This window comes from Chrysemys picta, chromosome 2 (genome assembly GCF_011386835.1).
Source record: "Chrysemys picta bellii isolate R12L10 chromosome 2, ASM1138683v2, whole genome shotgun sequence".
NCBI classification, from domain to species: domain Eukaryota; kingdom Metazoa; phylum Chordata; order Testudines; family Emydidae; genus Chrysemys; species Chrysemys picta.
The window spans coordinates 80850126-80874956 of record NC_088792.1 but is presented as its reverse complement, the minus strand read 5'-3'; the positions used below and the strand labels follow the sequence as shown (position 1 = coordinate 80874956).

The following is a 24831-nucleotide window of genomic DNA, read 5'->3' as shown; positions in this document are numbered from 1 at the left end:
ATAAACTATATTGATGGACTCCCTCTAAATTATGTTCTGAGATCTCATGGGACATAACACAGCAGTGGTAAAAGAAAATAGCCAACATGTGTTGAAGAGCTCATCTGTTTTTTCTTTCCTTGAAGCCTAACAAAATAAACAATACTGGAACAAACTCTATTTTTTAATCTGACTGTTGGCTGTCATTCCTAAATATATCTGTCCATCAACTCCCTCTTCCTTCTCCCTGCTGGAAATGTGGAAGTTATAGTAAACGAGCCTCCTTTCCCAGAAGCATGACTCTATTTTGAGTAACTTCCACTAGAAGGAAAATGCCAAATTTAATCATTTCTTTCACCATGTAGAGGACAACTAAACAGCATTTTTCTTCTTATCTCTAATTTTTACTGTCTATCTTGGCTAGAAAATTATTGCACTAATATCCGGAGGATTTGTTGCTGTGAACATCAGCGCATGGATACAACAACAGGCACAATTAGCACTGATTTTGGTTAAGTGAAATGAGCAGCCTTACCATAGCAGAGTGTGCAATATGTGATGCTTTCCAAGCGCTCATCCTGCTGCCTTTCCCAAATAAGCAGTTGAAATCTTCTAGTGTCATCCATCTGTTTTAAAGCAAACATGTAAGTAGCTTAAACAAGAAGAACTGCACTCAAAGACTAGATCGCTTTTCTGAACTAAGGGTATTTCTTTGCTGCAACAAACACCATCCATAACTGAACGGGTTAATGGTTATAACACTGAACAGGCCCAAGCGAGAAATTGCATAACTTCTTGGGTGCTGTGCCAGTTGCCCATAAGCCCCTGCAGTTGCTGTCCATAATTAGGACAATTAACATCTGGAGGAGACAAAACACTCAGAATGGAAGGAAAAGTTAGCAAAAAATAACAAAAATCAACCCCCACTCTGATAAAGTACATCTGAAATAAAACTTTATATAAATACTGGATCCACATAGGAAGGTCTTGTAGGTAAAGTGTTGTACTAAGATTCAAGATAAGCTTTCAGTTCTGGCTCTGCCACAGTCATTCTATGTGACTTTAGGCAAGTTGCTAAACCTCTCTGTGCTAAGTTCCTGTCTGCAAAATGGAGATAATAATGCTTCATTTCTCCAACATTTTGTCTGCCTTGTCTAGATCTTTAGGGCAGGTACTGACTTCTCACTCTGCATTTGCAGAGCACTAGGCAAAACAGGCTTCAGATCCTGGTTGGGACTGTTAGGTGCTACTGCAAACAAATAACATAGTTAAACACCACAGAACTAAACACCATGCTAACTTGTGGAGAACTAAAAGAATTCTTCCACTGTCTCCACCTCAAAGAATTCTTTCACAAGAATGATGACACCACTCACAATTGCCATGTCCTCACCGACAATTTAAGAAAAAAGAATCTTCTGACTGGATAGCTCAGAGTGCAGAAACCCACACTCTTGATCATTACAGTGATTGCTTCAGGAAAAAAAATTAACTGCAAAATCCTTGACAAACATCACATCCACCATAATCTCTCCACCCACCAAAAGAACAGCCATATAGTACCCAAAATCTGAGCACCAGATAGTGATCAAACTGGCAAACAAAAAGTGTGCCATTGTAGTCCTCAAAGATGAGGTCAACTGACACCTCTCCTACACCACCTACTATAAAGACCCCACACCACAATTTACTCAGGAATTTAAGGATACCATCAAATTCTTCTCCATACAACTCCAAGAGAAACTCCACAATCTCACCCAACCACTCAAGCAACCTTCTACATGCTTCCAAGATACACAAACAAGGGAACCCAGGAAGACCCATCATATCTGGCCACAGCACCCTTAGTGAAGGAATATCGGGACTCATAAAACCCATCCTCAAATCATTCATCACACAAAGGGCCAGCTTCATCCAGGACACAACTGATTTCCTCCACAAAGTCCGCAACATTAACAGCCTCCCTCAGAACACCAGCCTCGCCACCATGGATGTCAATTCCTTATACACCAACATCCCTCACAATGATGGCATAGTTGCCTACCTGAAATATTTACAAGACAATGGACAATCCTCAGATATCCACTCCAAACACATCATCAAACTCATCCATTTCATCCTCACTCATAACAATTTTGCATTCAATAACAAACATTTTGTTCAAACCATGGGAACAGCCATGGGTACTATGATGGCTCCCCAATATGCCAATCTCTTCATGGGCCACCTTTGAAGAAGAATTGCTGGACCAATGCACTATGAAACCAATAATACATCAATGACATTTTTCATCCTCTGGACAGACAGCTTAAACTCCCTAATAGATTTTCACCAAAACTTCAACAGCCACCACCCATCCATTAAACTCTCTCTGGAACACTCCCGTGCTAGCATCAACTTCCTGGACACCACAATCCGTTTCAACAATGGAATCTTACAGACAACCATGTACAAGAAACTCCCAGATCACCACACCTACTCTTCATAGATCCAGTAACCACCCCAAACACCCAATAAATCTGTTATCTACAGCCAGGCACTCAAATACCACAGAATACGCTCCAAGGAGAAAGTTCAGGATATATCGTTTAATACACTTAAAATTGCCTTCGCCAAACAAGGACACTGCACCAGAGAAGTAGATTGTGTCATGAAACCTGCCGCCCAAATGTCCCCAAGAGAACCTGCTTCAATACAGAAATAAACCCTCCTCTGACTGCATGCCCATAGCTGTCACCTACCACCCCACACTGGAACTCATACAGGATATCAAATTACCACCCAACTCAATTGGGACACCATCCTTAAAACAATCTTTCCTGAGCCTCCCAATCCTGACCTTCCAACAAGTCCCCCCCAACATCACAAGCTCATCATCAGGAGCAAGCTCCCCACAGACCAGGACACACCAACTCAAAGTGGCACCAGACCCAGCCAGAACAACAGATGCAAAACCTGCAGACATATCTCCACTGCTACAATGAGCAACACCCCCCCACAACACACCTTTCAAGATCCATGGATCATACGCAGGCCTATCACAACATGTGGTATGTCTGATCCAGTGCACTAAATGCCCCAATAACAAATATGTGGGTGAAACCAGACCCTCGCTATGCTCTCAAATGAACTCACACAGGAAAATGATAGATTAAAAACAACCTATTACCTATGGGTGAACACTTTTCAGAAAGCAATCACTCTATATCTGACCTATCTGTCCTCATCCTCAAAGGAACCTGCACAACACTTTCAAAAGATGAGCCGGAGTGCTTAAATTCATAACTTTCCTAGACACTAAAAATCTGGACATAAGAACGGCCATACTGGGTCAGACCAATGGTCCATCTAGCCCAGTATCCTGTCTTCCAACGCTGGCCAATGCCAGGTGCTTCCTAGGGACAGGCAATCATCGAGTGATCCATCCCCTGTTGTCCACTCCCAGCTTCTGGCAATCAGAGGCTATGGATACTCAGAACATAGGGTTGCATCCCTGATCATCCTTCATCTTGGCCAATGACCATTGATGGACCTAACCTCCATTAGTTCTTTTTTTAACCCTGTTACAGTTTTGGCCTTCACAACATCCCGACAATGAGTTCCATTGTATTGTGTGTTTTTACACCTGCTGCGTATTAATTTTATTGGGTGACCCCTGGTTCTTGTGTTTATCTGAAGGAGTAAATAACACTTTCCATATTCACTTTCTCTACACCAGTCACGATTTTATGTACTTCTATGATATCTCTCTGAGTCGTCTTGTTTCCAAGCTGAAAAGTTCCAGTCTTTTTCATGTCTCCTCATACAAAGGCTGTTCCATGCCCCAATATTCCTCCCCCACCACCACCCGCCTTCTCAGTAGCTGTTCCAGTTCTAATAGATCTTTTTTTGTGATGGGGCGATTTTGTTCTCCAGTCACCCAGTTCTGTGAGCTCCCGTTGTAACTCTTTGCAGTCAGCTTTGGAGGAGGCAGCATGGACCGGGGAGCTGAAGGTTGTGGGGAGATGGGTGGAATACAAGAGCAGTTCCCCTGAAACTGTGACAATAATATTTTATTTCATTTTTTCCAGCGGCCCTACTCTAGCATAGTACTTAAACATGCTTAAATTCAAGCACTTGAGCAGTTGCACTGATTTCAGTGGGACTACTCAGATGCTTATAAGTGAGCATATGATTAAGAGTTTGCTGGATTGGGGCCTCAATGACAGAATATATTTAATCAGAACTGGAAAGTCACACTATTAAACTTTATAATGTTAATAGCAAAAGTGGGACAGTTGTGAGGCTTCCATCCAAATTCAAGTTTCTAAACTTCAGATCCAAACCCAAGCCACATCACAAGAGTATTGGGATTTGGAATTCTGAACTGGCCATTCATAAAAATAAACTTGAGCTGTGAAGGTGAAATCTGGACCTAGATCTGATCTTCCTCATGTTTCTGAGTTGTTTGGATTCTGTGTCCTAGTTTTGGGTCCATCTCTAGTTAAAAGTGAACTGTAAAGAGAAAAGGGAATGGCAGGCAAGCTGAGAAATGTGACTTGACCATCCCTGCTAACTGGGCTGGGCACAGGAGATTGAGCACAGAAATCCGTTTTAATTTACTTTCCAAAAATTCTTTCAAATCACTACCCTCCTGCCATGAAATCTGTTTTTACAGGTTTGCTAATGATGCCCCATATTCATCATTCTGTGATACTACAGATACCAGAAGAGTCAGATGTCAGATGAGACCTTATAGCCACCAGGAGGGTTAGCATGAGATTTCTGGTACTTGTGGTGCCCAAGAGAGCCAATGTGTCTCCTTGTAAACCCAGAAGAGAGAGCAGATTTAAATGGCGAGGAAAAATAATTGTATATGGTTACACTAGAACTGATTCCTGACTTAATTATTGGGTGCTGATATTATCACAAGAGCTTTAAAAGATCACATCAAAGGATTGGTTTACAAATATCTCTGTTCTTCATATCAGTGGTTCTCAACCTTTCCAGACTACTTTACCCCTTTCAGGAGTTTGATTTCAGCCCCAAGTGGCAGGGCCCAGTCTTTGACTTCAGCATGCATATCTTAGCTTCGCAAGGACCCTGCTTGCCACCCCCTAATGCTGGCCCTGCACTTGCAACTTTCCCACTCAAACCCATCCCACAATCCCATGGGGGTCACCAACACCCAGATTGAGAAATACCAATCTAGTATATAGAGCAGTATAAACACATCAATGTCTGTATGAAATTACAGTTTGTACTGATTTTGCTAGTGCTTTTTAAGTAGCCTGTTGTAAAACTAGGCAAATATCTAGATGGTCTATCCCATGGAAGACCTCTACGTACATCCAGGGGTACGTGTATCCCTGGTTGAGAACCACTGCTTCCAATTGATAAAATACATTGTAGTAAGAAGAGGCCCTGAGACATAAACCCTTGGTATCAGAGGCCCGGTATGAGGCCTGAACTGAAGTAATAGTCAAGGCGTTGCTAACATAAAGCAAAGTTAGGCTGTGAGCCAGAGGCAGGCCCTGCTCACAGAAGTTGGCAAGAGGAAGGCTGCTAAAAGCACATATACACATATAAGCAATAATAAGATGAACGTATGCCAGGATGGCATCAGAACAGCCTGGTACGAACACTTCCCACACAGATAACAAGGAATAGGCAGACCCAGCCTAAAGACAGTATGAAAGGATAATATGATGGATAGGCAATAAGAAAGGACAATATGATGGATAGACAATATGAAAGGACGATACAATGGATAGACAGCATGATGAATAGACTTATTTGGTCAAACCAACCTGTACCAGGAGAAAGACAACACTCTAATGCATAGAAGGGCTGAACCTCAGTGCCTTCAATGATGCATAACCTGTTTGTACCTGGATATAAGAATGCATCCCTGAGTGGACGTCTTTGTCTGGCCTAGGAGGCAGTGGCAAATCCTGCGACTGACTGAGCCAGTACATTGTCAGGGCGCACATATGTACTAGCAGAACTGTAGACATCTGATCTGGGGAGCTAGAGACTGCGTTTCGTTTGACAGTAAACCTGGCCGGGTGCCTTTGTACCTTATCAGAGTCTGTGGTCATTGGGGATTCTCTCGGGGTCTGCTGTGTCAGCAATCTGCAGAGCCAGGGCAGCACACAGAGGGAACACACGCACGCAGCCGACTGATATCAACATTGAACAGAGCAGAGCACCACACCGGTGACGTCTGACGACATTGGTGACCCCGACCGCTGATCTGGTGAGTAAGCGAGTTGTCCGCTGTGGGAATCGTGATCTAACATGACAGAAAACCACGAGCTAGGGAACACCCTTAACCCCTTCCTGCAAATCCCCACAGAGTTTAAAAAATATAATGGGGAAGAAACATGTAATGTAATTTGTAAGGCCAGGGCAGAGACTGTAGCCTTAAAATGTAAAATATTGCAAACTATAACCATGGCTGTTAAATGGTTCATACAGCATGCTACAAAATTGGCGGGGCCAGTAACAGTAACAAAGAAAGAGTTACAAGAATCAAAAGAAGCAACAAAGCCCTGGAATGCTCCCACCCCCCTTGCAGGGAGGCAAGCAGCCCAGAGACAACCAGCACAGGAACAGAATAAAACATTGGAAACAGCTGCAAGGAACCTACAAAAAATACATGTGCCGTCCCCTGTTATAAATATTTGTGGTCAACAACAGGCTTCAGGTAGCTACATGAAGAATGGGGACAGAAGAATGTGCCAGAAGAATGGGGACAGAAGTGGAAAAAGGTGGCCCTAGTAAAATTAAAAGATGAAACGGGGTCCACTGCAGTGCAACCACTACCTTATGATAAAAGCCAGGTTCTGGTACAACCTAGACTGGTGCCTGTCAGAATGGGACAAGTAAGTGCACAGATGGAAAAAGTAGCACACAATACTTTCACTGAATTGGTAAATCAAATGAAGGGAAATATGGAACAGTTCACAGAGCACATTAGGAGACAGGAGCTGTGACTCGATCACAGGGGTGTGAATAAAAAGGAATTTCAAAGAAAAAAAAACAAAATTAAGCAGGTTAACACCTAGAATTGATGTATTAACACATGGAGTTGCCCAAAAACAGTTAACTGCAGCAAAAAAAGGGCATTCCTTCAATCTGTTTGGCATGCAGACAAAAGCAACAGGCACTGGAGGAACAAATTCAGGTCTTACAAGAGCAGGTAACTACCCCCACTCTCCTCTCAAAGCCAGGATAAAAACTAGGAGCGCAGTAGTGCAGGTTCCCAACTGCTTTGACCCACGGAACCACACTCCGCACTCTTATCTAAAAATATAACCTGCTTTCTCAAATATTTTTCCATGCTGGTTAAGTTTTTTCCTTTATATGCTTTCTCGGTTTGCTAAACTCGCCGCCGCTGCTGCCCGTACTTTCAAATACTTTGATAGAGTTAATCTGTCTTGGCTCAGGTCTCACTACCTTCCTAGTTGTTCTTCACCCCCAACTTTTCCCCCCGCCTCTCCTCACTTTGGCTCTCTCTCTTTGTTTAAAAGTTAAACGTTATAGATTTTATAGAAACCTCCAAAAGATAAAGTAATTGAAAACAGAACAAAACAAACTAAAAGAAAACAAGATAAAAACTTTAAATAAATCCAGGAAATTAATTATTTTAACCTTTAGGAATGCAACAGCTGGGGTTATTCCTAACTTTCTTGAAGATATGGTTGCCAAGCAACAGAAATGCACACTCTGCTTCTAATTCTAACCACTAACTAATATTTGAAACATGGGCTTTTCTTTTTTCTATATAGCAGAGTTTTAAAATAATGTTAAATATAAAATAATGCAAAATTCCTTGTTACCAAATTAATACAATAAATTTGGCAAATATTAATATATTCTTATCAATTTTTGTTAAAAGTTTTAAATAAGGTAATAATTTGTTTAGTCAAATGTTTAACCCTTTTAATTTTTTGTTTTTGTTTGTCTTATTTTGTATAGTTATGAATAGAATTCTGGCGCCATTTGTTTTTAATTGTATGTCATGTGTGTTGTCCTGTGTTGTATGTTGTGTGTGTCACATGACTATTATTTTTATTTTGTTGCAACAAAAGTCAATTTTATACCCTTTTAAAATATATGTATATGTGGTACCACACTATTTTAATATTATGGTTAGTGTATAACCATCATATTATTATTAATACCATTTTTCCCCCAACGTTCAACAAGGTCTCAGTTATAAATATATGTACATATATTTCTGCCTCAACAAATAATGAAATTGCAAACAAAAATAATTCTCTTTTATTAATCACAGTTTTGTTTTGTTTTTTAAAGTTTTTTTTTATTTTTTATTCAAAGAAAAAATGTAAGGGAAAACCTCAACATTAAGGTAAAGATAATATTAACAAAATGTCAATTTCTTGTTTGGGTTTTTTTAAAAAACTTGTTTGCACTTTTAAATATAGTTATAAGAATGTGATAGCAAAAATGTTTAAAAATAACAATTTATGCATAAAGCTAACCAAACAATTTCAACAGGTTTCCATGTTTTCAACCGGTTTTCACCTTCGGCTCCCAAACATAACAAAGCATCATGAAAGTTTAATACCCTCAAAGTATTTTCATGGACCTGTATTTAAAATTTATTTTGGTTTAATTTTATAGTTGGTTTAATTTTATACACTTTTCTTCTATTATGTTATGTTAATGGGAAACAGTGGTTGTTAAAGTTTGTGCTTCTAAACAGTTAACAAGAGTGAAGTTGGTATCACAAGCAAAGTAACTCTAAAAAGCTTGTTAAAATTATGTTACTAACTCTATTGCTGAAACAAAGTGTTCAGCAAGGGAAAGCAATACACTTTCTCATGGAAGATTGTGAGCATCTATTTTAGCCATTAAGCATTACATTTAGTATAAAATATTAGTAATGCACCTCAAGTGAAAATGAATGTCTGTACAACAATTGCAAAAGTATAGCTTGTGTATAAAAGACTTGGTGTGTATTACATTGTAAACACTAAATTAATCTGTGTATTACATTTGGGTTACTAAAAACAAGAAAAATGTAAAAACAAACAAAAACTTTATTATATTAACTAACTTAAGAACAAAGACACCAGAAGATATCTGTATACAGTGAAGAAATCCTGAAGCATCAAGAAAAGAAAAATGAAGTGTTGCATAAATAAGAGACTGGTCAAATACACTTCTATCTACCCTATATGGACAATTAATTTAACATTCAGCTAAAAACCACTAGACCAGCTGGACCAGGATAAACTGTCATTTAATTTCAACTTGGTTACTATGTAAAAACAACTGCATTATTGCTGCGCTACTATATTATCATTGTACTATTGCTGTATTGTATTATTGCTATACAACATTTACAATGTGCATAACTTTGCTAAACTGTTTAACCAACACACAGGTAAAAATCAACAAATGAATGGCGGCAAACAACATGAAGGCCAGGAAAAAAACAAATTGGTAAAGAAATTAAGTTGCACAGTAACTACAATTGGGTAAACAAAGGGAACACACGCAATCAGACTGTTATCAACATTGAACAGAGCAGAGAACCACACCGGTGGCATCTGACGACATACATCAGTGCAATCGAGAGCTTTTTCATGTGTAGCTCTCTTTTAGAACAATCTCTATGTGCTATTACATAGTATCATAAAATATGACATCAAAAGCAGCTCTAGAAATCATAATTCCTTTGTCTCTTGAGTACTTGCCCTAAATGCTGCTGCATACCATCAGCACCTTTAAATTGTGCCCTCCCCGCCCCCCGCTATCAGCAGTTACCAGTCACCTCTTGTTTGAACTTTCAAGAAATGTCAAGAACCCTCCAGGCAAGAAAATGAATTTGCAACCCGGGGAATAAACAACAAGACTGAAATGTAGACAATAAATTAAAGTAAATCTGAGGCTTAACAATAATCTTATTTTGTTTGGATTACAGTTCTGTATGGTCTTGCCCTTTGGAAAGCATTTGTTAGAGCAAGAATAAAATATATGGTCCTGAAATGTGTTGCTTTAGTTTGCCAGTGTGACCTTCCTCTGTGGTGGCCAGACATATGGCTTTTATTCATCCCGTTGATTTTAATATATTGCTACATAGCAGGCTGATTAGCTGTGTTTAACAATGGAAAACAGAATCTGACGCTTAATTTCCTAAAGGCAAAATTCCTTGTGGCTGGTGGTAATAAGGACTGCCTCTTAAAATGTACTGTGAATACATGTAACATGGTGTTCATTATGAGATTTTTGTTACTGCAGTTATCTGGTGTTGTTAACTTCACTTAGGGTATGTCTACACTACAAAATTAGGTCGAATTTATAGAAGCCGGTTTTATAGAAATCGGTTGTATACAGCCAATTGTGTGTGTCCCCACATAAAATGCCCTAAGTGCATTAAGTCGGCGGACTGCGTCCACAGTACTGAGGCTAGCGTCGACTTCCGGAGCGTTGCACTATGGGTAGCTATCCCACAGTTCCCGCAGTCTCCGCCGCCCATTGGAATTCTGGGTTGAGATCCCAATGCCTGAATGATGCAAAACAGTGTCGCGAGGGGTTCTGGGTACATGTCGTCAGGCACCTCCCCCTCCATCAGAGCAACGGCAGACAGTCAATTCGCGCCTTTTTACCTGGGTTATCTGTGCAGACAACATACCACGCCAAGCATGGAGCCGCTCTGCTCAGCTCAGCTCACCGTCACCATATGTCATCTGGGTGCCGGCAGACATGGTACTGCATTGCTACACAGCAGCAGCTAATTGCCTTTTGGCAGTAAACAGTGCAGTATGACTGGTAGTCTTCATCGGCGATCTGGGGGCTGGCAGACGTGGGGCTGGCAGACGTGGGGCTGCATTGCACACAGCAGCAGCCCCTTACCTTTTGGTAGAAGATGGTGTATTACGACTGGTATCCGTCGTCGTACTGCAGTGGCTGAAACTCCGTATGTCCCCCAGTCACTGCCTTCCCAATGACGATGATGGCTATCAGTTGTAGTATGCTATTTTCTGCCAAGCACCCAGAAGATGCCGAGGGCTATCAGTAATGCTGCACCTTCGTCTGCCAGCTTAAGATGTAAAAAATAGATTTGTTCTGTATTCATTTGCTTCCCCCTCTCTCCGTGAAATCAACGACCTGCTAAACCCAGGGTTTTGAGTTCAATCTTTGGGGGGGCCATTCTGTGTGACAGTTGTTTGTGTTTCTCCCTGATGCACAGCCACCTTTGTTGATTTTAATTCCCTGTACCTGTACGCCATGTCGTCACTCGCACCTCCCTCCCTCCCTCCGTCCGTCAGATACTAGTTTTGTGCCTTTTTTTAGACCAGACACCATAGCACTGGGATCATGGAGCCCGCTCAAATCACTGCGGCAATTATGAGCACTATGAACACCACTCGCATTGTCCTGGAGTATATGCAGAGCCAGGACATGCCAAAGCAAAACCAGGACCAGCCGAGGAGGCGATTGCAGCGCGCCGACGAGAGTGATGAGGAAATTGACATGGACATAGACCTCTCACAAGGCACAGGCCCCAGCAATGTGCAAATCATGGGGTTACTGAGGCAGGTTCATGCTGTGGAACGTCGATTCTGGGCCTGGGAAACAAGCACAGACTGGTGGAACCGCATCGTGTTGCAGGTGTGGGACGATTCCCAGTGGCTGCAAAACTTTCGCATGCGTAAGGGCACTTTCATGGAACTTTGTGACTTGCTTTCCCCTGCCCTGAAGCGCCAGAATACCAGAATGAGAGCAGCCCTCACAGTTGAGAAGTGAGTGGCGATAGCCCTGTGGAAGCTTGCAACGCCAGACAGCTACCGGTCAGTCGGGAATCAATTTGGAGTGGGCAAATCTACTGTGGGGGCTGCTGTGATCTAAGTTGCCAGGGCAATCAAAGACCTGCTGATATCAAGGGTAGTGACTCTGGGAAACATGCAGGCCATAGTGGATGGCTTTGCTGCAATGGGATTCCCAAACTGTGGCGGGGCGATAGACGGAACCCATATCCCTATCTTGTCACTGGAGCACCAAGCCACAGAGTACATAAACCGCCAGGGGTACTTTTCAATGCTGCTGCAAGCCCTGGTGGATCACAAGGGACGTTTCACCAACATCAACATGGGATGGCCGGGAAAGGTACATGATGCTCGCGTCTTCAGGCACTCTGGTCTGTTTCAAAAGCTGGAGGAAGGGACTTTCTTCCCGGACCAGAAAATAACTGTTGGGGATGTTGAAATGCCTATCGTGATCCTTGGGGACCCAGCCTACTCCATAATGCCATGGCTCATGAAGCCGTACACAGGCAGCCTGGACAGGAGTCAGGACCTGTTCAACTACAGGCTGAGCAAGTGCCGAATGGTGGTGGAATGTGCATTTGGACGTTTAAAAGCGCGCTGGCGCAGCTTACTGACTTGCTCAGACTTCAGCGAAAAGAATATCCCCATTGTTATTGTTGCTTGCTGTGCGCTCCACAATACCTGTGAGAGTAAGGGGGAGACATTTATGGCGGGGTGGGAGGTTGAGGCAAATCGCCTGGCCGCTGATTACGTGCAGCCAGACACCAAGGCGGTTAGAAGAGCACAGCAGGGCGCAGTGCACATCAGAGAAGCTTTGAAAACGAGTTTTGTGACTGGCCAGGCTACGGTGTGAAAGTTCTGTTTGTTTCTCCTTGATGAACCCTCCGCCCCCCCCCCCCCGGTTCACTCTACTTCCCTGTAAACCAACCACCCCACGCTCCCCTCCCCCGCTCGAGCACCACTTGCAGAGGCAATAAAGTCATTGTTACTTCACATTCATGCATTCTTTATTAATTCATCACACAACTAGGGGGATAATTGCCAAGGTAGCCTGGGATGGGTGGGGGAGGAGGGAAGGAAAAGGACACACTGCAGTTTAAAACTTTAACTCTTATTGAAGGCCAGCCTTCTGATGCTCGTGCAATCATCTGGGGTGGAGTGACTGGGTGGCCGGAGGCCCCCGCACCGTGTTCTTGGGCGTCTGGGTGAGGAGGCTATGGAACTTGGGGAGGAGGGCTGTTGGTTACACAGGGGCTGTAGCGGCAGTCTCTGCTCCTGCTGCCTTTCCTGCAGCTCAACCATACGCTGGAGTATATCAGTTTGATGCTCCAGCAGCCGGAGCATTGACTCTTGCCTTCTATCTGCAAGCTGACGCCACCTATCATCTTCAGCCCGCCACTTGCTCTGTTCATTCCACTATTCAGCCCGCCACCTCTCCTCTCATTCATATTGTGCTTTTCTGTAGTCTGACATTGACTGCATCCACGCATTCTGCTGTGCTCTGTCAGCATGGGAGGACATCTGGAGCTCCGTGAACATGTCATCCCGAGTCTGCCGTTTTCTCCTTCTAATCTTCACTAGCCTCTGTGAGGGAGAAACATTTGCAGCTGGTGGAGGAGAAGGGAGAGGTGGTTAAAAAAGACACATTTTAGAGATCAATGGGTACACTCTTTCACGTTAAATTTTGCTGATCACATTACACAGTACATGTGCTTTCGTTACAAGATCGCATTTTTCCTCTCATATTGAGGGCCTGCCGGTTTGGTGTGAGAGATCACTCACGCAGTGCCAGGCAACAGATTTTGGCTTGCAGGCAGCCATGGTAAGCCACAGTCTTTTGGCTTTTTTAACCTTCTTAACATGTGGGAATGGTTTCAAACAGTAGCGCCCTCATTTCCCATACCAAGCACCCGTTGGGTTGACCATTTAAAATGGGTTTGCAATGTAAAAGGAGGGGCTGCAGTTTCCGGGTTAACATGCAGCACAAACCCAACTAATCCCCCTCCCCCCACACACCCAATTCTCAGGGATGATCACTTCATCCCTCCCCCCCACCGCATGGCTAACAGCGGGGAACATTTCTGTTCAGCAGAGCATGAACAGGCACCTCTGAATGTCCCCTTAATAAAATCACCCCATTTCAACCAGGTGACCGTGAATGATATCACTCTCCTGAGGATAACAAAGAGCGATAAGGAATGGATGTTGTCTGCATGCCAGCAAACACCGGGACCATACGCTGCCAAGCTTTGTTATGCAATGATTCCAGACTACGTGCTACTGGCCTGGCATGGTAAAGTGTCCTACCATGCCAGACGGGATAAGGCAGCCCTCCCCAGAAACCTTTTAAAAAGGCTTTGGGAGTACATGAAGGAGAGCTTTCTGGCGATGTCCCTGGAGGATTTCCGTTCCATCCCCATACACATTAACAGACTTTTCCAGTAGCTGTACTGGCCGCGATTGCCAGGGCAAATTAATCATTAATCATTAAACATGCTTGCTTTTAAACCATGTGTAATATTTACAAAGGTACACTCACCAGAGGTCCCCTGTGTGCCCTCAGGGTCTGGGAGCACGCCTTGGGTGAGTTTGGGGGTTACTGGTTCCAGGTCCAGGGTGATAAACATATCCTGGCTGTTGGGGAAACCGGTTTCTCCGCTTCCTTGCTGCTGTAAGCTATCTACATTATCTTCATTCTCATCTTCCTCATACCCCGAACCCGCTTCCCTGTGTGTTTCTCCATTGAAGGAGTCAAAGCACATGGTTGGGATAGTGGTGGCTGCACCCCCTAGCATGGCATGCAGCTCCACGTAGAAGCGGCATGTTTGCGGCTCTGCCCCGGACCTTCCGTTTGCCTGTCTGGCTTTGTGGTAGGCTCGCCTTAGCTCCTTAATTTTCACACGGCACTGCTGTTCGTCCCTGTTATGGCCTCTGTCCTTCATGGCCTTGGAGACCTTTTCTAATATTTTGCCATTTCGTTTACTGCTACGGAGTTCAGCTAGCACTGATTCATCTCCTCATATGGCGAACAGATCCCGTACCTCCCGTTCGGTCCATGATGGAGCTCTTTTGCAATCCTGGGACTCCATCACGGTTACCTGTGCTGATGAGCTCTGCGTGGTCACCTGTGCTCTCCACACTGGGCAAACAGGAAATGAAATTCAAACATTCGTGGGGCTTTTCCTGTCTACCTGGTCAGTGCATCTGAGTTGAGAGTGTGTCCAGAGCGGTCACAATGAAGCACTGTGGGAAGCTCCCGGAGGCCAATAACATCAAATTCCGTTCACACTACCCCAATTCCGACCTGCTAAGGCCGATCTTATCGCTAATCCCCTCGTCGGAGGTGGAGTAAAGAAACCGGTTTAAAGGGCCCTTTAAGTCGAAAAAAGGAACTTAGCCGTGTGAACGTGTCCAGGCTTAATTCGATTTAACGCTGCTAATTTCGACCTAAACTCGTAGTGTAGACCAGGCCTTACAGTGCTAGGGTACACAAGCTGCTTATGCCAGAAGGTAGATATCTGTGCTTCTGGTTTTTTTTTTCCCCTTGCATAAATTGAGGCAACAGTGGGATAAACCCTACAGTCTTATTTTGAATCTATATTTTATTTATCAATTTTATTTTGAATCTGTGTTTATGACACCAGTAGGACTTTTGCTTGAGTAAAGAATGCAAGATTTGGCCCTATACATTCTAGTTGAGAGGAAAGAGGATGAGGAGCTCTGGTTAACATTATTTTCTAATTACTGCAAATAGATGATTTATTCTATTCAGGTTCTTATACTACATGTATTACTCTGGTACCTGAGCACTAATTGGTTGTTTCACTTTGCACCTCTCCCAGTTGGGGCCAGAGTGATTTCAGAGTCACAGTACTTGAGCCAGTTCTGGGAATTTATAGACTAGAAACAAATCTCAGGTTGTCCTGTTTATTTTTTTTTATATCCATGTAATATAAAAGAAAACTGATAAAGACACAAGACCTAATTCTCCTCTCAGGGGTTGCATAGGTGCAATTGGAGAATTTGGTCCATTTTCTTTTGCCATAAAAATAAGAAGAAAACAAGGAGAGAAGAAGTGGAACCACTAAGAATTGAGGTTGAGGTGGAGATTAAAGATAATCTAGGTATGGACTAACACCTCAATGAATACTTTGCCTCAGCTTTCAACGAGGAGGTTGGGGGCAGTAGCAGGGTGGCTAATGGGAACAAGGATATGGAAGTAGAAACTGCCACATCCAAGGTGGAAGCCAGACTCAAACATTTTGATGTGATAAATCAAGGGTCCTGGCTAATCTTTATCCAAGAATATTAAAGGAACTGGCACATGAAATTGCAAGCCCAATAGTGAGTGATTTTCATTAATCTGTGGACTCAGGGGTTGTAACCTAGGAAAGGAGAATTGCGCATATCGAGTACCTATATTTAAGAAAGAAATAAAAGAGATCTGGGAAACTGCAGACCCGTTAGTTTGACCACAAGTGAATCAAAGGTCTTAAAACAAATTTTGAAAGAGAGAGTAGTTAAGGATATCAAGATAAATGGTAATTGGGATAAAATACAACATGGTTTTACAAAAAGTTGATCATGCCAGACCAACCTGATCTTTCTTTGAGAAGATAACCAATTTTTTAAACAAAGGAAATGCATTAGATCTAACATACCTGGATTTCAGTAAAGCATTTGATACAGTTCCACATGGGAAATTATTAGTTAAATTGGAGAAGAGGGGGATGAATAAGAGAATTGAAAGGTTGGTATGGAACTGGTTAAAGGGGAGACTACAGAGGGTCATACTGAAAGGTGAACTGGCAAGCTGGAGGGAGGTTACTAATGCAGCTCCTCAAAGACCAGTCTTATTTAATGACCTTCGCACAAAAAGTGGGAGTGTGCTAATAAAATCTGCAGATGACACAAAGTTGGAAGATATTCCCAATATGGAGGAGGACCGGAATACCATACAAGAAGATTTGGACAACCTTGAAAACTGGAGTAATGGAAATGGGATGAAATTTAATAGTGCTAAGTGTAGTGTCATAGATTTAAGGACTAACAAGAAGAATTTTGCAATAAATTATGGATGTATCAGCTGGAAGCAACAGAGGAGGAGACAGATCTGGGCGTATAGGTCGATCACACGATAACTATGAACCGCCAACATGATGAGGCCATCAAAAAAACTAATGCAAATCTAGGATGCATGAGGCAAGAAATTTCCAGTAGAGATAGGGAAGTATTATTACCATTATACTAGGCACTGGTAAGATCTCATCTGGAACACTGTATGCAATTCTGGTCTCCCTTGTTTAAGAAAGATTAATCTAAATTGGAACAGGTGCAGAGAAGGGCTACTAGGATGATCAGATAAATGGCAAACCTACCTTACAAGACTTACAGAGCTTGGCTTGCTTAGCCTAACAAATACAAAGGCTGAAGGGAGATATGATTGCTCTTTATAAATACATCAGAAGGATAAACACCTGGAAGGAAGAGGAGTTATTTAAGTTAAGGGCCAATTTTGGCACAAGAACAAATGAATATAAATTGGCCATCAATAAGTTTAAGCTTGAAATTAGATGAAGGTTTCTAACCATCCGAGGTGTGAAGTTCTGGAACAGCCTTCCAAGGGGAGTAGTGGTGGCAAAAAGACCTAACTTGTTTAAAGACTGAGCTTGATGATTTATGGAGGAGGATGGCATGATGAGATTGCCTAGAATGGTATCTGGCCTATCCGCGACTGCTATTAGCAAATATCTCTAACAACTGGTGATGGGACATTAGATGGGGAGGACTCTGAGTTACTACAGAGAATTCTTTTCCAGGTGTCTGGCTGGTGGGTCTTCCTGAGCTGCTCCGGGTCTAACTGATTGCCATGTTTGGGATCGGGATGGAATTTTTCCCCAGGTCAGAAACTCTAGGTTGTTGTTTTGCCTTCCTCTGCAAGGTGGTGCACAGGGTCATTTACTGGTCTGAACAAGAATAAATAAATAGTGGAGTCTCTGTAACTTTAAATCAAGTCTTGAAAGCATGATTTGAGGACTTCAGTAACTCAGTTTAGAGGTTATGGGTCCTCTACTACCAGAGTGGGTGGATGGAGTTCTGTGGCCTGCAGTGTGCAGGAGGTCAGACTAGATGATCATGATGGTCCCCTTCTGGCCTTTGAGTTTGAGACTTTGGCCTACTAGAGCCCCATAATACTGGTGGGTGACTGCTGGTATGGTTAGTTGTGTTTAAATCTGTTTAATTTGTTTTTAATATGTTTTCGGAATGCTTTGAGCTTAAGAATAAATATGCCTGTCTAGAAATTGCTGTGTGGTAATTTGTAACTCCTGGCAATGCACTGTTCATAGCCCTCGAAGAGAAAGCAACACACAGGCAGGCACAGGCCACTAGGCAGATTGGCTTGCTGGGGATATCACAGTATGTGGCAGGGAGCTGTGCAGCTTTAAAAACCCCTGGTCAGAACTTCAAAAGGGTCAAGTGATGGCTGGAGAGCTGGGACCCAACTGGGCATTTCTGGAGTCGACCACAGAGGGGCGGATAGAGGTGCAGTTACCCTGAAACTGTGACAGTAGCTAAGGCAGCATTTAGCCTCAAAGCCTGCTATTGCTGATGATACAGAAGGAGGAGAGAACTCAGCTTGCATCTTAGGTTGAATTTGAAGGGCTGGCAACAAGAAAAAACTTTTTTGTTTAACTTAAAACTGAGCACAGTTGATATAGAAATTATTCACAGATAAGGAATATGGAACCCCTGGTCCCATTTGTGGAGGGTTTCTTTGCAGAGCAGAACCAAAAACTTTAAACAACCCCTGAAATGTTTCCTTTAAGGTTTGGTAACATATGGTATGCAATATTTATTTTTCTATTTACTGTCCTTCAGTCTAAAATCATCTTTTAAGATAAAAGCTTTCTTCTCTGTTGTAGCTAATGGCAATGCATTTATTAAAATGTTTCACTGAATTCAGTTTTCTTTGGGGAAAATAGAGTGTTTTTTCCGAAGTCTTCTACATTTGAATTCTCCGGAAAATATGGCCCCAGGTTTGTACATAAACCAAGCTGTATGTGTTCCCTGACAAATGCTTAGCAAATATCAGTGTTAGAATGGAACATTCTATGAAACAGCAAGTGGAAGGAGCATGGTGTAATCTGTATTTACACCATGACAGACAATAAAAGAAGTGAGTCAGTTGTTTGTTATTCATGGTCATGAAATAAATCAGGATTAATTTTAATTCAGCTGTCACTAAAATATTCCCTTTTTAAACGCTGTTATGATCTAAACCAGCGGTTCTCAAACTGTGGGTCGGGACCCCAAAGTGGGTCGGGACCTCATTTTAATGGGGTCGCCACGACTGGCTTAGACTTGCTGGGCCCAGGGACCAAAGCCCGAAGGCTTCAGCCCTGGGCAGTGGGACTCAGGTTATAGGCCTACTGCCTGGGGCTGAGGCCCTTGGGCTTCAACTTTGCCCCCTCCACATCCACTAGGAGCTCAGGCTGGCTCAGGATTTTGTCCACCCTCCTGGGGTCGCGTAGTAATTTTTATTGCCCAAAGGGAGTCACAGTGCAATGAAGTTTGAGAACCCCTGATCTAAACCTTCCTTTTATAAGTTATTAACTTGAGTGCATAAATATTCTCATGAATTAGCAAAGCAACTGTTAATCAAAAGGATGATCACTTCTCACTGAGATTTCCCATTTGCTGTAGGCAGCCAGCTTACCGAGAAGGCACGTCTGACATTAGGGACTTCACTGAAGGCAATCACCACAGGAGTGATATCCAAGGCACCGAACTCCAGCACTGCTGTGTTGATGGAGGTAGCATCTTGTGATGGGCCACTGGTGAAAAATATGGCAACTTTTCTTACGAGAACACCCTGACGAACCCGCTTGAACACATTCCTTGCAATGAATCTCATGGCCGCTCCAATATTGCGTCTGCCTGAGGACCTCTCCAGCGGTATTCTCTGGACTGCTTCCAGCAGCAAGTTGTGCCTCTGGAATTCCGAAAATCGGATGAGGTACCTTGTGTTGGTATTGTATGAAACTATGGAGATGCGGGCACCAGTCGGACAGTTGCTTTCGCTGAGCTTGATGACCCGCAGCAAAGATATCACAATATCCCTCATTCTTTCAAATGCTGCTAGGGTAACATCTTCAGACATATCGAGGGCAAACACCAATTCAGTGGGATATACTGGACATTTGGCTGTACCTTGAAATAAACGTACTGTGTGAAAGGGTATCCATAAACCAATGTTGTCATAGTTTCTACAGTCTAAGGAAGAAACTGAATATAAAGCTATTTACCTGATGAGCAAGCTAGAAGGGAGCGATGGGAGAGGGAAAAAAAAGAGAATTATTTTATTTTACAATTACCTTGATTCGATTGTATCCATTCATACAGTGGCATGAAATTACTATAAGGTGGGTGCACAACTGGTTGAAGAATAGTTATCAATGATTTGCTGTCACATTGGGAGGACATATCTAGGCATCCTGCAAGGGTCAGTCCAGAGCTATTTAATATTTTCATTAATGACTTGGATAATGGAGTAGAGTGTATGCTTATAAAATTTGTATATGATACCAGGCTGGGAGGGGTTGCAAGCACTTTGGAGGGCAGATTTAAAATTCAAAATGACCTTGACAAATTGGAGAATTGATATGAAATCAACAAGATGAAATTCAATAAAGACAAGTGCAAAGTACTACAGTTAGGGGGGAAAATCAAATGCACAACTACAAAATGGGGAATAATTATCTAGGTGGTAGTACTGCTGAAGAGGAACCTGGGGGTTATAGTGGACTACAGACTGAATGTGTCGTCAATGTGATACAGCTGCAAAAAAAGACTCATATGATTCTGGAGTGTATTAACAGGAGTGTTGTATGTAAGACACAGGAGGTAATTGTCCCGCTCTATTTGGCACTGCTGAGGCCCCAGCTGGAGTACTGTGTCCAATTCTGGGTGCCACAATTTATCTTAGAAAGATGTGGACAAATTGGAAAGAGTCCAGAGAAGAGCAACAAAAATGATAAAAAGCTTAGAAAACCTGCCCTATGAGGAAAAGTTTAAAAAACTGGGCATGTTTAGTCTTGAGAAAAGAAGACTGAGGGGGGACCTGAGAACAGTCTTCCAATATGGTAAGGGCTGTTATAAAGAGGACAGTGATCAATTGTTATCCATGGCCAGTGAATGTAGGACAAGTAACGGGCTCAATCTGCAGCAAGGGAGATTTAGGTTAGATATTAGGAAAAACTTTCAACCTATAAGAGTAGTTAAGCTCTGGAATAGCTTCCAAGTGAGGTCATAGAGTCCCCATCATTGGAAGCTTTTAAAAACAAACTGGACAAGCTGGTCAGGGATGCTCTAGGTTTACTTGGTCCTGCTGCAGCACAGCAGACTGGACTGGATGACTTCTTGAGGTCCCTTCCAGCCCTATATTTCTATGATTCTATGTGCTACTCTTGCTTTGAATAAAGCGCCTGATTCAAAGCTGCTTGAACCTTTGGATGAGCCCCAGAATCTATATTATTTGCTTCTGTCATCAAAGGGGAAATTCTCCTGTCCACTGGTGCAGAGGACCCTACAGCAGTCAAATGGGTGCAGTTCTGCTGAGTAGAATTTAAGGAGGCCATGCTTAGGGTATTTACCTCCTACGTGGCCCGGAGCCCAGAGGTGTGGAGGTTGTGTGTGTTCTATTGCACAGGAGGGTGGGGGCTCCGTGGCTGAGGGGCAGGTGATAGGAAGGTACTTTCCCCTCTCCAGCACAGAGTTCCTCAGTACCCAGTTGAGTTACTTGGGCAAGGTACTTTGGAGAGCAGGTTAGCCCAAATGATAGACACACAAAGAGGAAGGAAATATTAATGAGAGCCAGTTAAGGGACAGCTTGTGCTTTCAAGCCAGTACGGCTTGCAAAGTCAAAAGTTCAGCCACTGTAGAGGGGTGATCACCTGCCACTAGCACTAACATAAGCGTAGCGGTGACCGCTAGTGAGAGTGGGGGTTTGGGTTTTATACAAAGGAAATGAATGTTGGGCTTGCAGGTAAAATTGAACATAAGAACAGCCATACTGGGTCAGACCAAAGGTCTATCTAGCCCAGTATCCTGTCTTCCAACAGTGGCAAAGGCCAGGTGCCCCAGAGGGAATGAACAGAGAACTATCCCATGTTGCCAATTCCCAGTTTCAAAAGTATATATTTTTTCAAAGGCGTAATTGAAATGATACATTTCTATAGCTTTACTTTTTCCCTGATGATTTGACAGTGTTATCAAATGTAAAACGGATGGGCTGAAATCTATATTGACACTGTGTGTATCTCATTTATATTTTTAAAATGAGTATAGTACATGCAAGTGCAAGGTAGCCCTGGAGACTAACACATTGTATTTATCCATGGAATGGGTACAGCACAGGCAGTGGCAGTGCAAGATTCCCTGAACTGTCCATCAAGGCGACCCAGCCTGTACCTGGGAGGGTCAACTCTCTGGGGGAGATGGTAGCTCAGTTTCCACAGAGTATTCAGTCCATGGCCTCTGTGCTGAGGTTACCAACAAGGTTGCTCCTTAACGAGGACTGTGACCATGGTTAATGATTCAGACACAGAAAAAATAAACAGGGAGTACAAACTTGTTTCTCATACATCGCTGAATAGCCACCAGAGGTAACAACTTTGAGTCACTACCAGCTTGTGCCAGACTGATACCCAGCCACCTAGAGACGTCAAAGCCTTAGATCCATCCCGAGCCATTGAGTTGCCCAATATATTTCCATTTAAAAAATATGGCTACGCAAATTCCAACGGGGAAAAGAAATAAGCCCAGTACTTACGGCAGTTTTCTCGTGTGAAATTAACAAGTCTACAAGGCTGCGGAGGGAAAAAATGAAAAGATAGTTAAGGGCCATTAGCCAGAGCCAGCTCCCACTGGAAAATCCATGGGACTCTTTCCATTGACTCCCGTGGGAACTGGATCAGGCCCCAAGTCCTGAGCTAACTTAATCCTGCATAAATCCAAAGTAACAGTCTTATAGTCCGTCCAGTTACTCAGGGTGTACACCGGTGTACTTGACAGCAGGATCTTACCCTAACACTATAGTAGAAGTTGCCTATGTTTCATTGGACACTTAACCTTTCTCAAATGTCTGAAATAGATACATTCTGAACTGTTCATTTTGTATAATGTATCTGTGCAGTAAGATCTATAAGATCATGGGACAGTCATTGGCCTGGCCGGTGCTGCTGGAGGAATGGAGAGGGTGCCAAGGGGGAAACCTGATAGTCTCGGCAGGATTCTACAAGATGAGGAGAGCACTATTCTGTGAGGGGCATATTTCTGCACCTTGGAAAAGGAGCAGCAGATGCCTCTAGTTAGGTCATGCTATTGACTACTGAGTGACCTTGCCTGAGTTGGACATGTGAATGTGTCACAGACTTGTGACAGATCTACAATAATTCCATAAGCTTTGTCCAGGTTAAGATAAACATTATTGATTTAAGTTTAATAATTTGAGGGTCCATTGTATTAAAAAGGTAATTGTGTATGTGTTGTTGTGAAATTGTATGTAACTGCTCCAGGAGACTGACTAGTGCAATCTCTGGAAAGTATTAGGAATGTCAAAGGGCTTTGGGGGAATAATATGTGTGAGGTCAATTTTCTAGCCAGTACTTGGGAGGAAGGAAATGCAAAGGGAGGGGAGAATTTGCATTTCTCTCCTCCCAAGTTACTTTGCTGTTTACCCTGGAAAAGTGTGTGTTTGGGTCAAGGCCCCTTTTACCCTCTTTCCTCACTCTAGCACACCCATATAAGAGGGCAGGGTCTAGCCCTGAGTCCCTTTTGAGGTTCTGTAAATAGTCCAAATCACATAACTGAGAAAAGAGTTTTAATGTTTAAATTGTTTGCAAAACTTTTGCCTGGTTTTTAAAAAATGTTTCTAAGTCCTTTGTTATGTAATTGTTATACTGCAACAAATACATGAAGGAAGCGTTCCTTCTATGGCTATTAGAAAACTCTGTACAGTCAATGCTTCTTAAATGGAAAAAAATGAAACTGTTAATGACATGTAGCATGCACTTAGTTTTAGAAATGAGATGATTACATACCGCCATGGCTATGGTGCCCATTGGTCCTTTGGTGCCCTGGAACAAATTTAACAGCGAGTTAGAAAATCACTGTCATGTTAAGAGCAGGAACATATTTAATATATATTTAATGATGACAAAAGCCATAGGAAAAAAATCAGGCATTTCTGCGTTAGTGCACACGTGTTGTTTTCTTGACAACTATTGATGACTTTCCAATGTGATTGTCCAGACTATTTCCCGAAATGGATGTCTGTAGACTGTTGCATAGTTGAGATGAAGACTGACACTTTGACGTACTTTCTCCAAAGAGTTTTTCCTGCATGTTACCTAAATTCAGCATTTGCTGCTGCTGTGAAGTGGCATCACTCAGGATTATATTAATTTCCAAAGTTCTTGCTAAAAGAGGGTGTCACAGTTTAGATATATCTGCACATTCGACCCCTCTTGGTATCCGAGTGCAACCCCGCCAGATGACAGACCTCTTGCCTTCGCCTCTCTGGGGTGGAATCCCATGATTCTCCCCTTCTCAGACCGGGTGCTAGGGTACAGCACCTTGTGTACCAATCCTGATTGTTCAGCAGGCCCAACTGTATTTTGCTGCCCTGCAAGACTCCCCTTGGGGAACTCTGACTAGTGTGTGAAATAGGGACCCAAACAGCCTTTTCAAAACAAAGTATTGTTTAATCTTATCTGTAGGAACGCAGCATAATAAGAAAAAGGATTTAACAGAACAGTCTGCATGCTTCTGTCTTACCTAAAGTGTAGGCAGGCCTACATATCCAAACATTCCTATCTCTGGGACTGGGTGGACAGTCTGTACCCCTGCAGTCTCTGCCTCTCTTTCTCCTCATTTTCAGGGGCTCATGTTTTTCTCCATTCTGAAGTTCTTTGTTTCAACATCTGAATGGAATTCCCCCTCCTCTGTGTCAAGCCAAGAGTGTTGAACCCAGCATGTCAGAAATAATCTTTAAAGGGATCAACACCTG

The 24831-nt window shown here is 42.9% G+C and overlaps 1 protein-coding gene across 1 annotated transcript in view; it reads right to left on the bottom strand.

Moving 5' to 3' along the window:
- The window catches only part of LOC101940483 (collagen alpha-6(VI) chain-like), a 117914-nt gene that overhangs the window by 15665 nt on the left and 77418 nt on the right, over nucleotides 1-24831 (bottom strand). Inside the window, exons 32-35 of the mRNA XM_065583606.1 lie at nucleotides 23864-23899; nucleotides 22594-22630; nucleotides 19480-19973; nucleotides 515-605 (exon numbers count right to left, since the gene is read on the bottom strand). Coding sequence (XP_065439678.1) covers nucleotides 515-605; nucleotides 19480-19973; nucleotides 22594-22630; nucleotides 23864-23899 — 658 coding nt within the window. The remainder of the gene's footprint in view (nucleotides 1-514; nucleotides 606-19479; nucleotides 19974-22593; nucleotides 22631-23863; nucleotides 23900-24831) is intronic.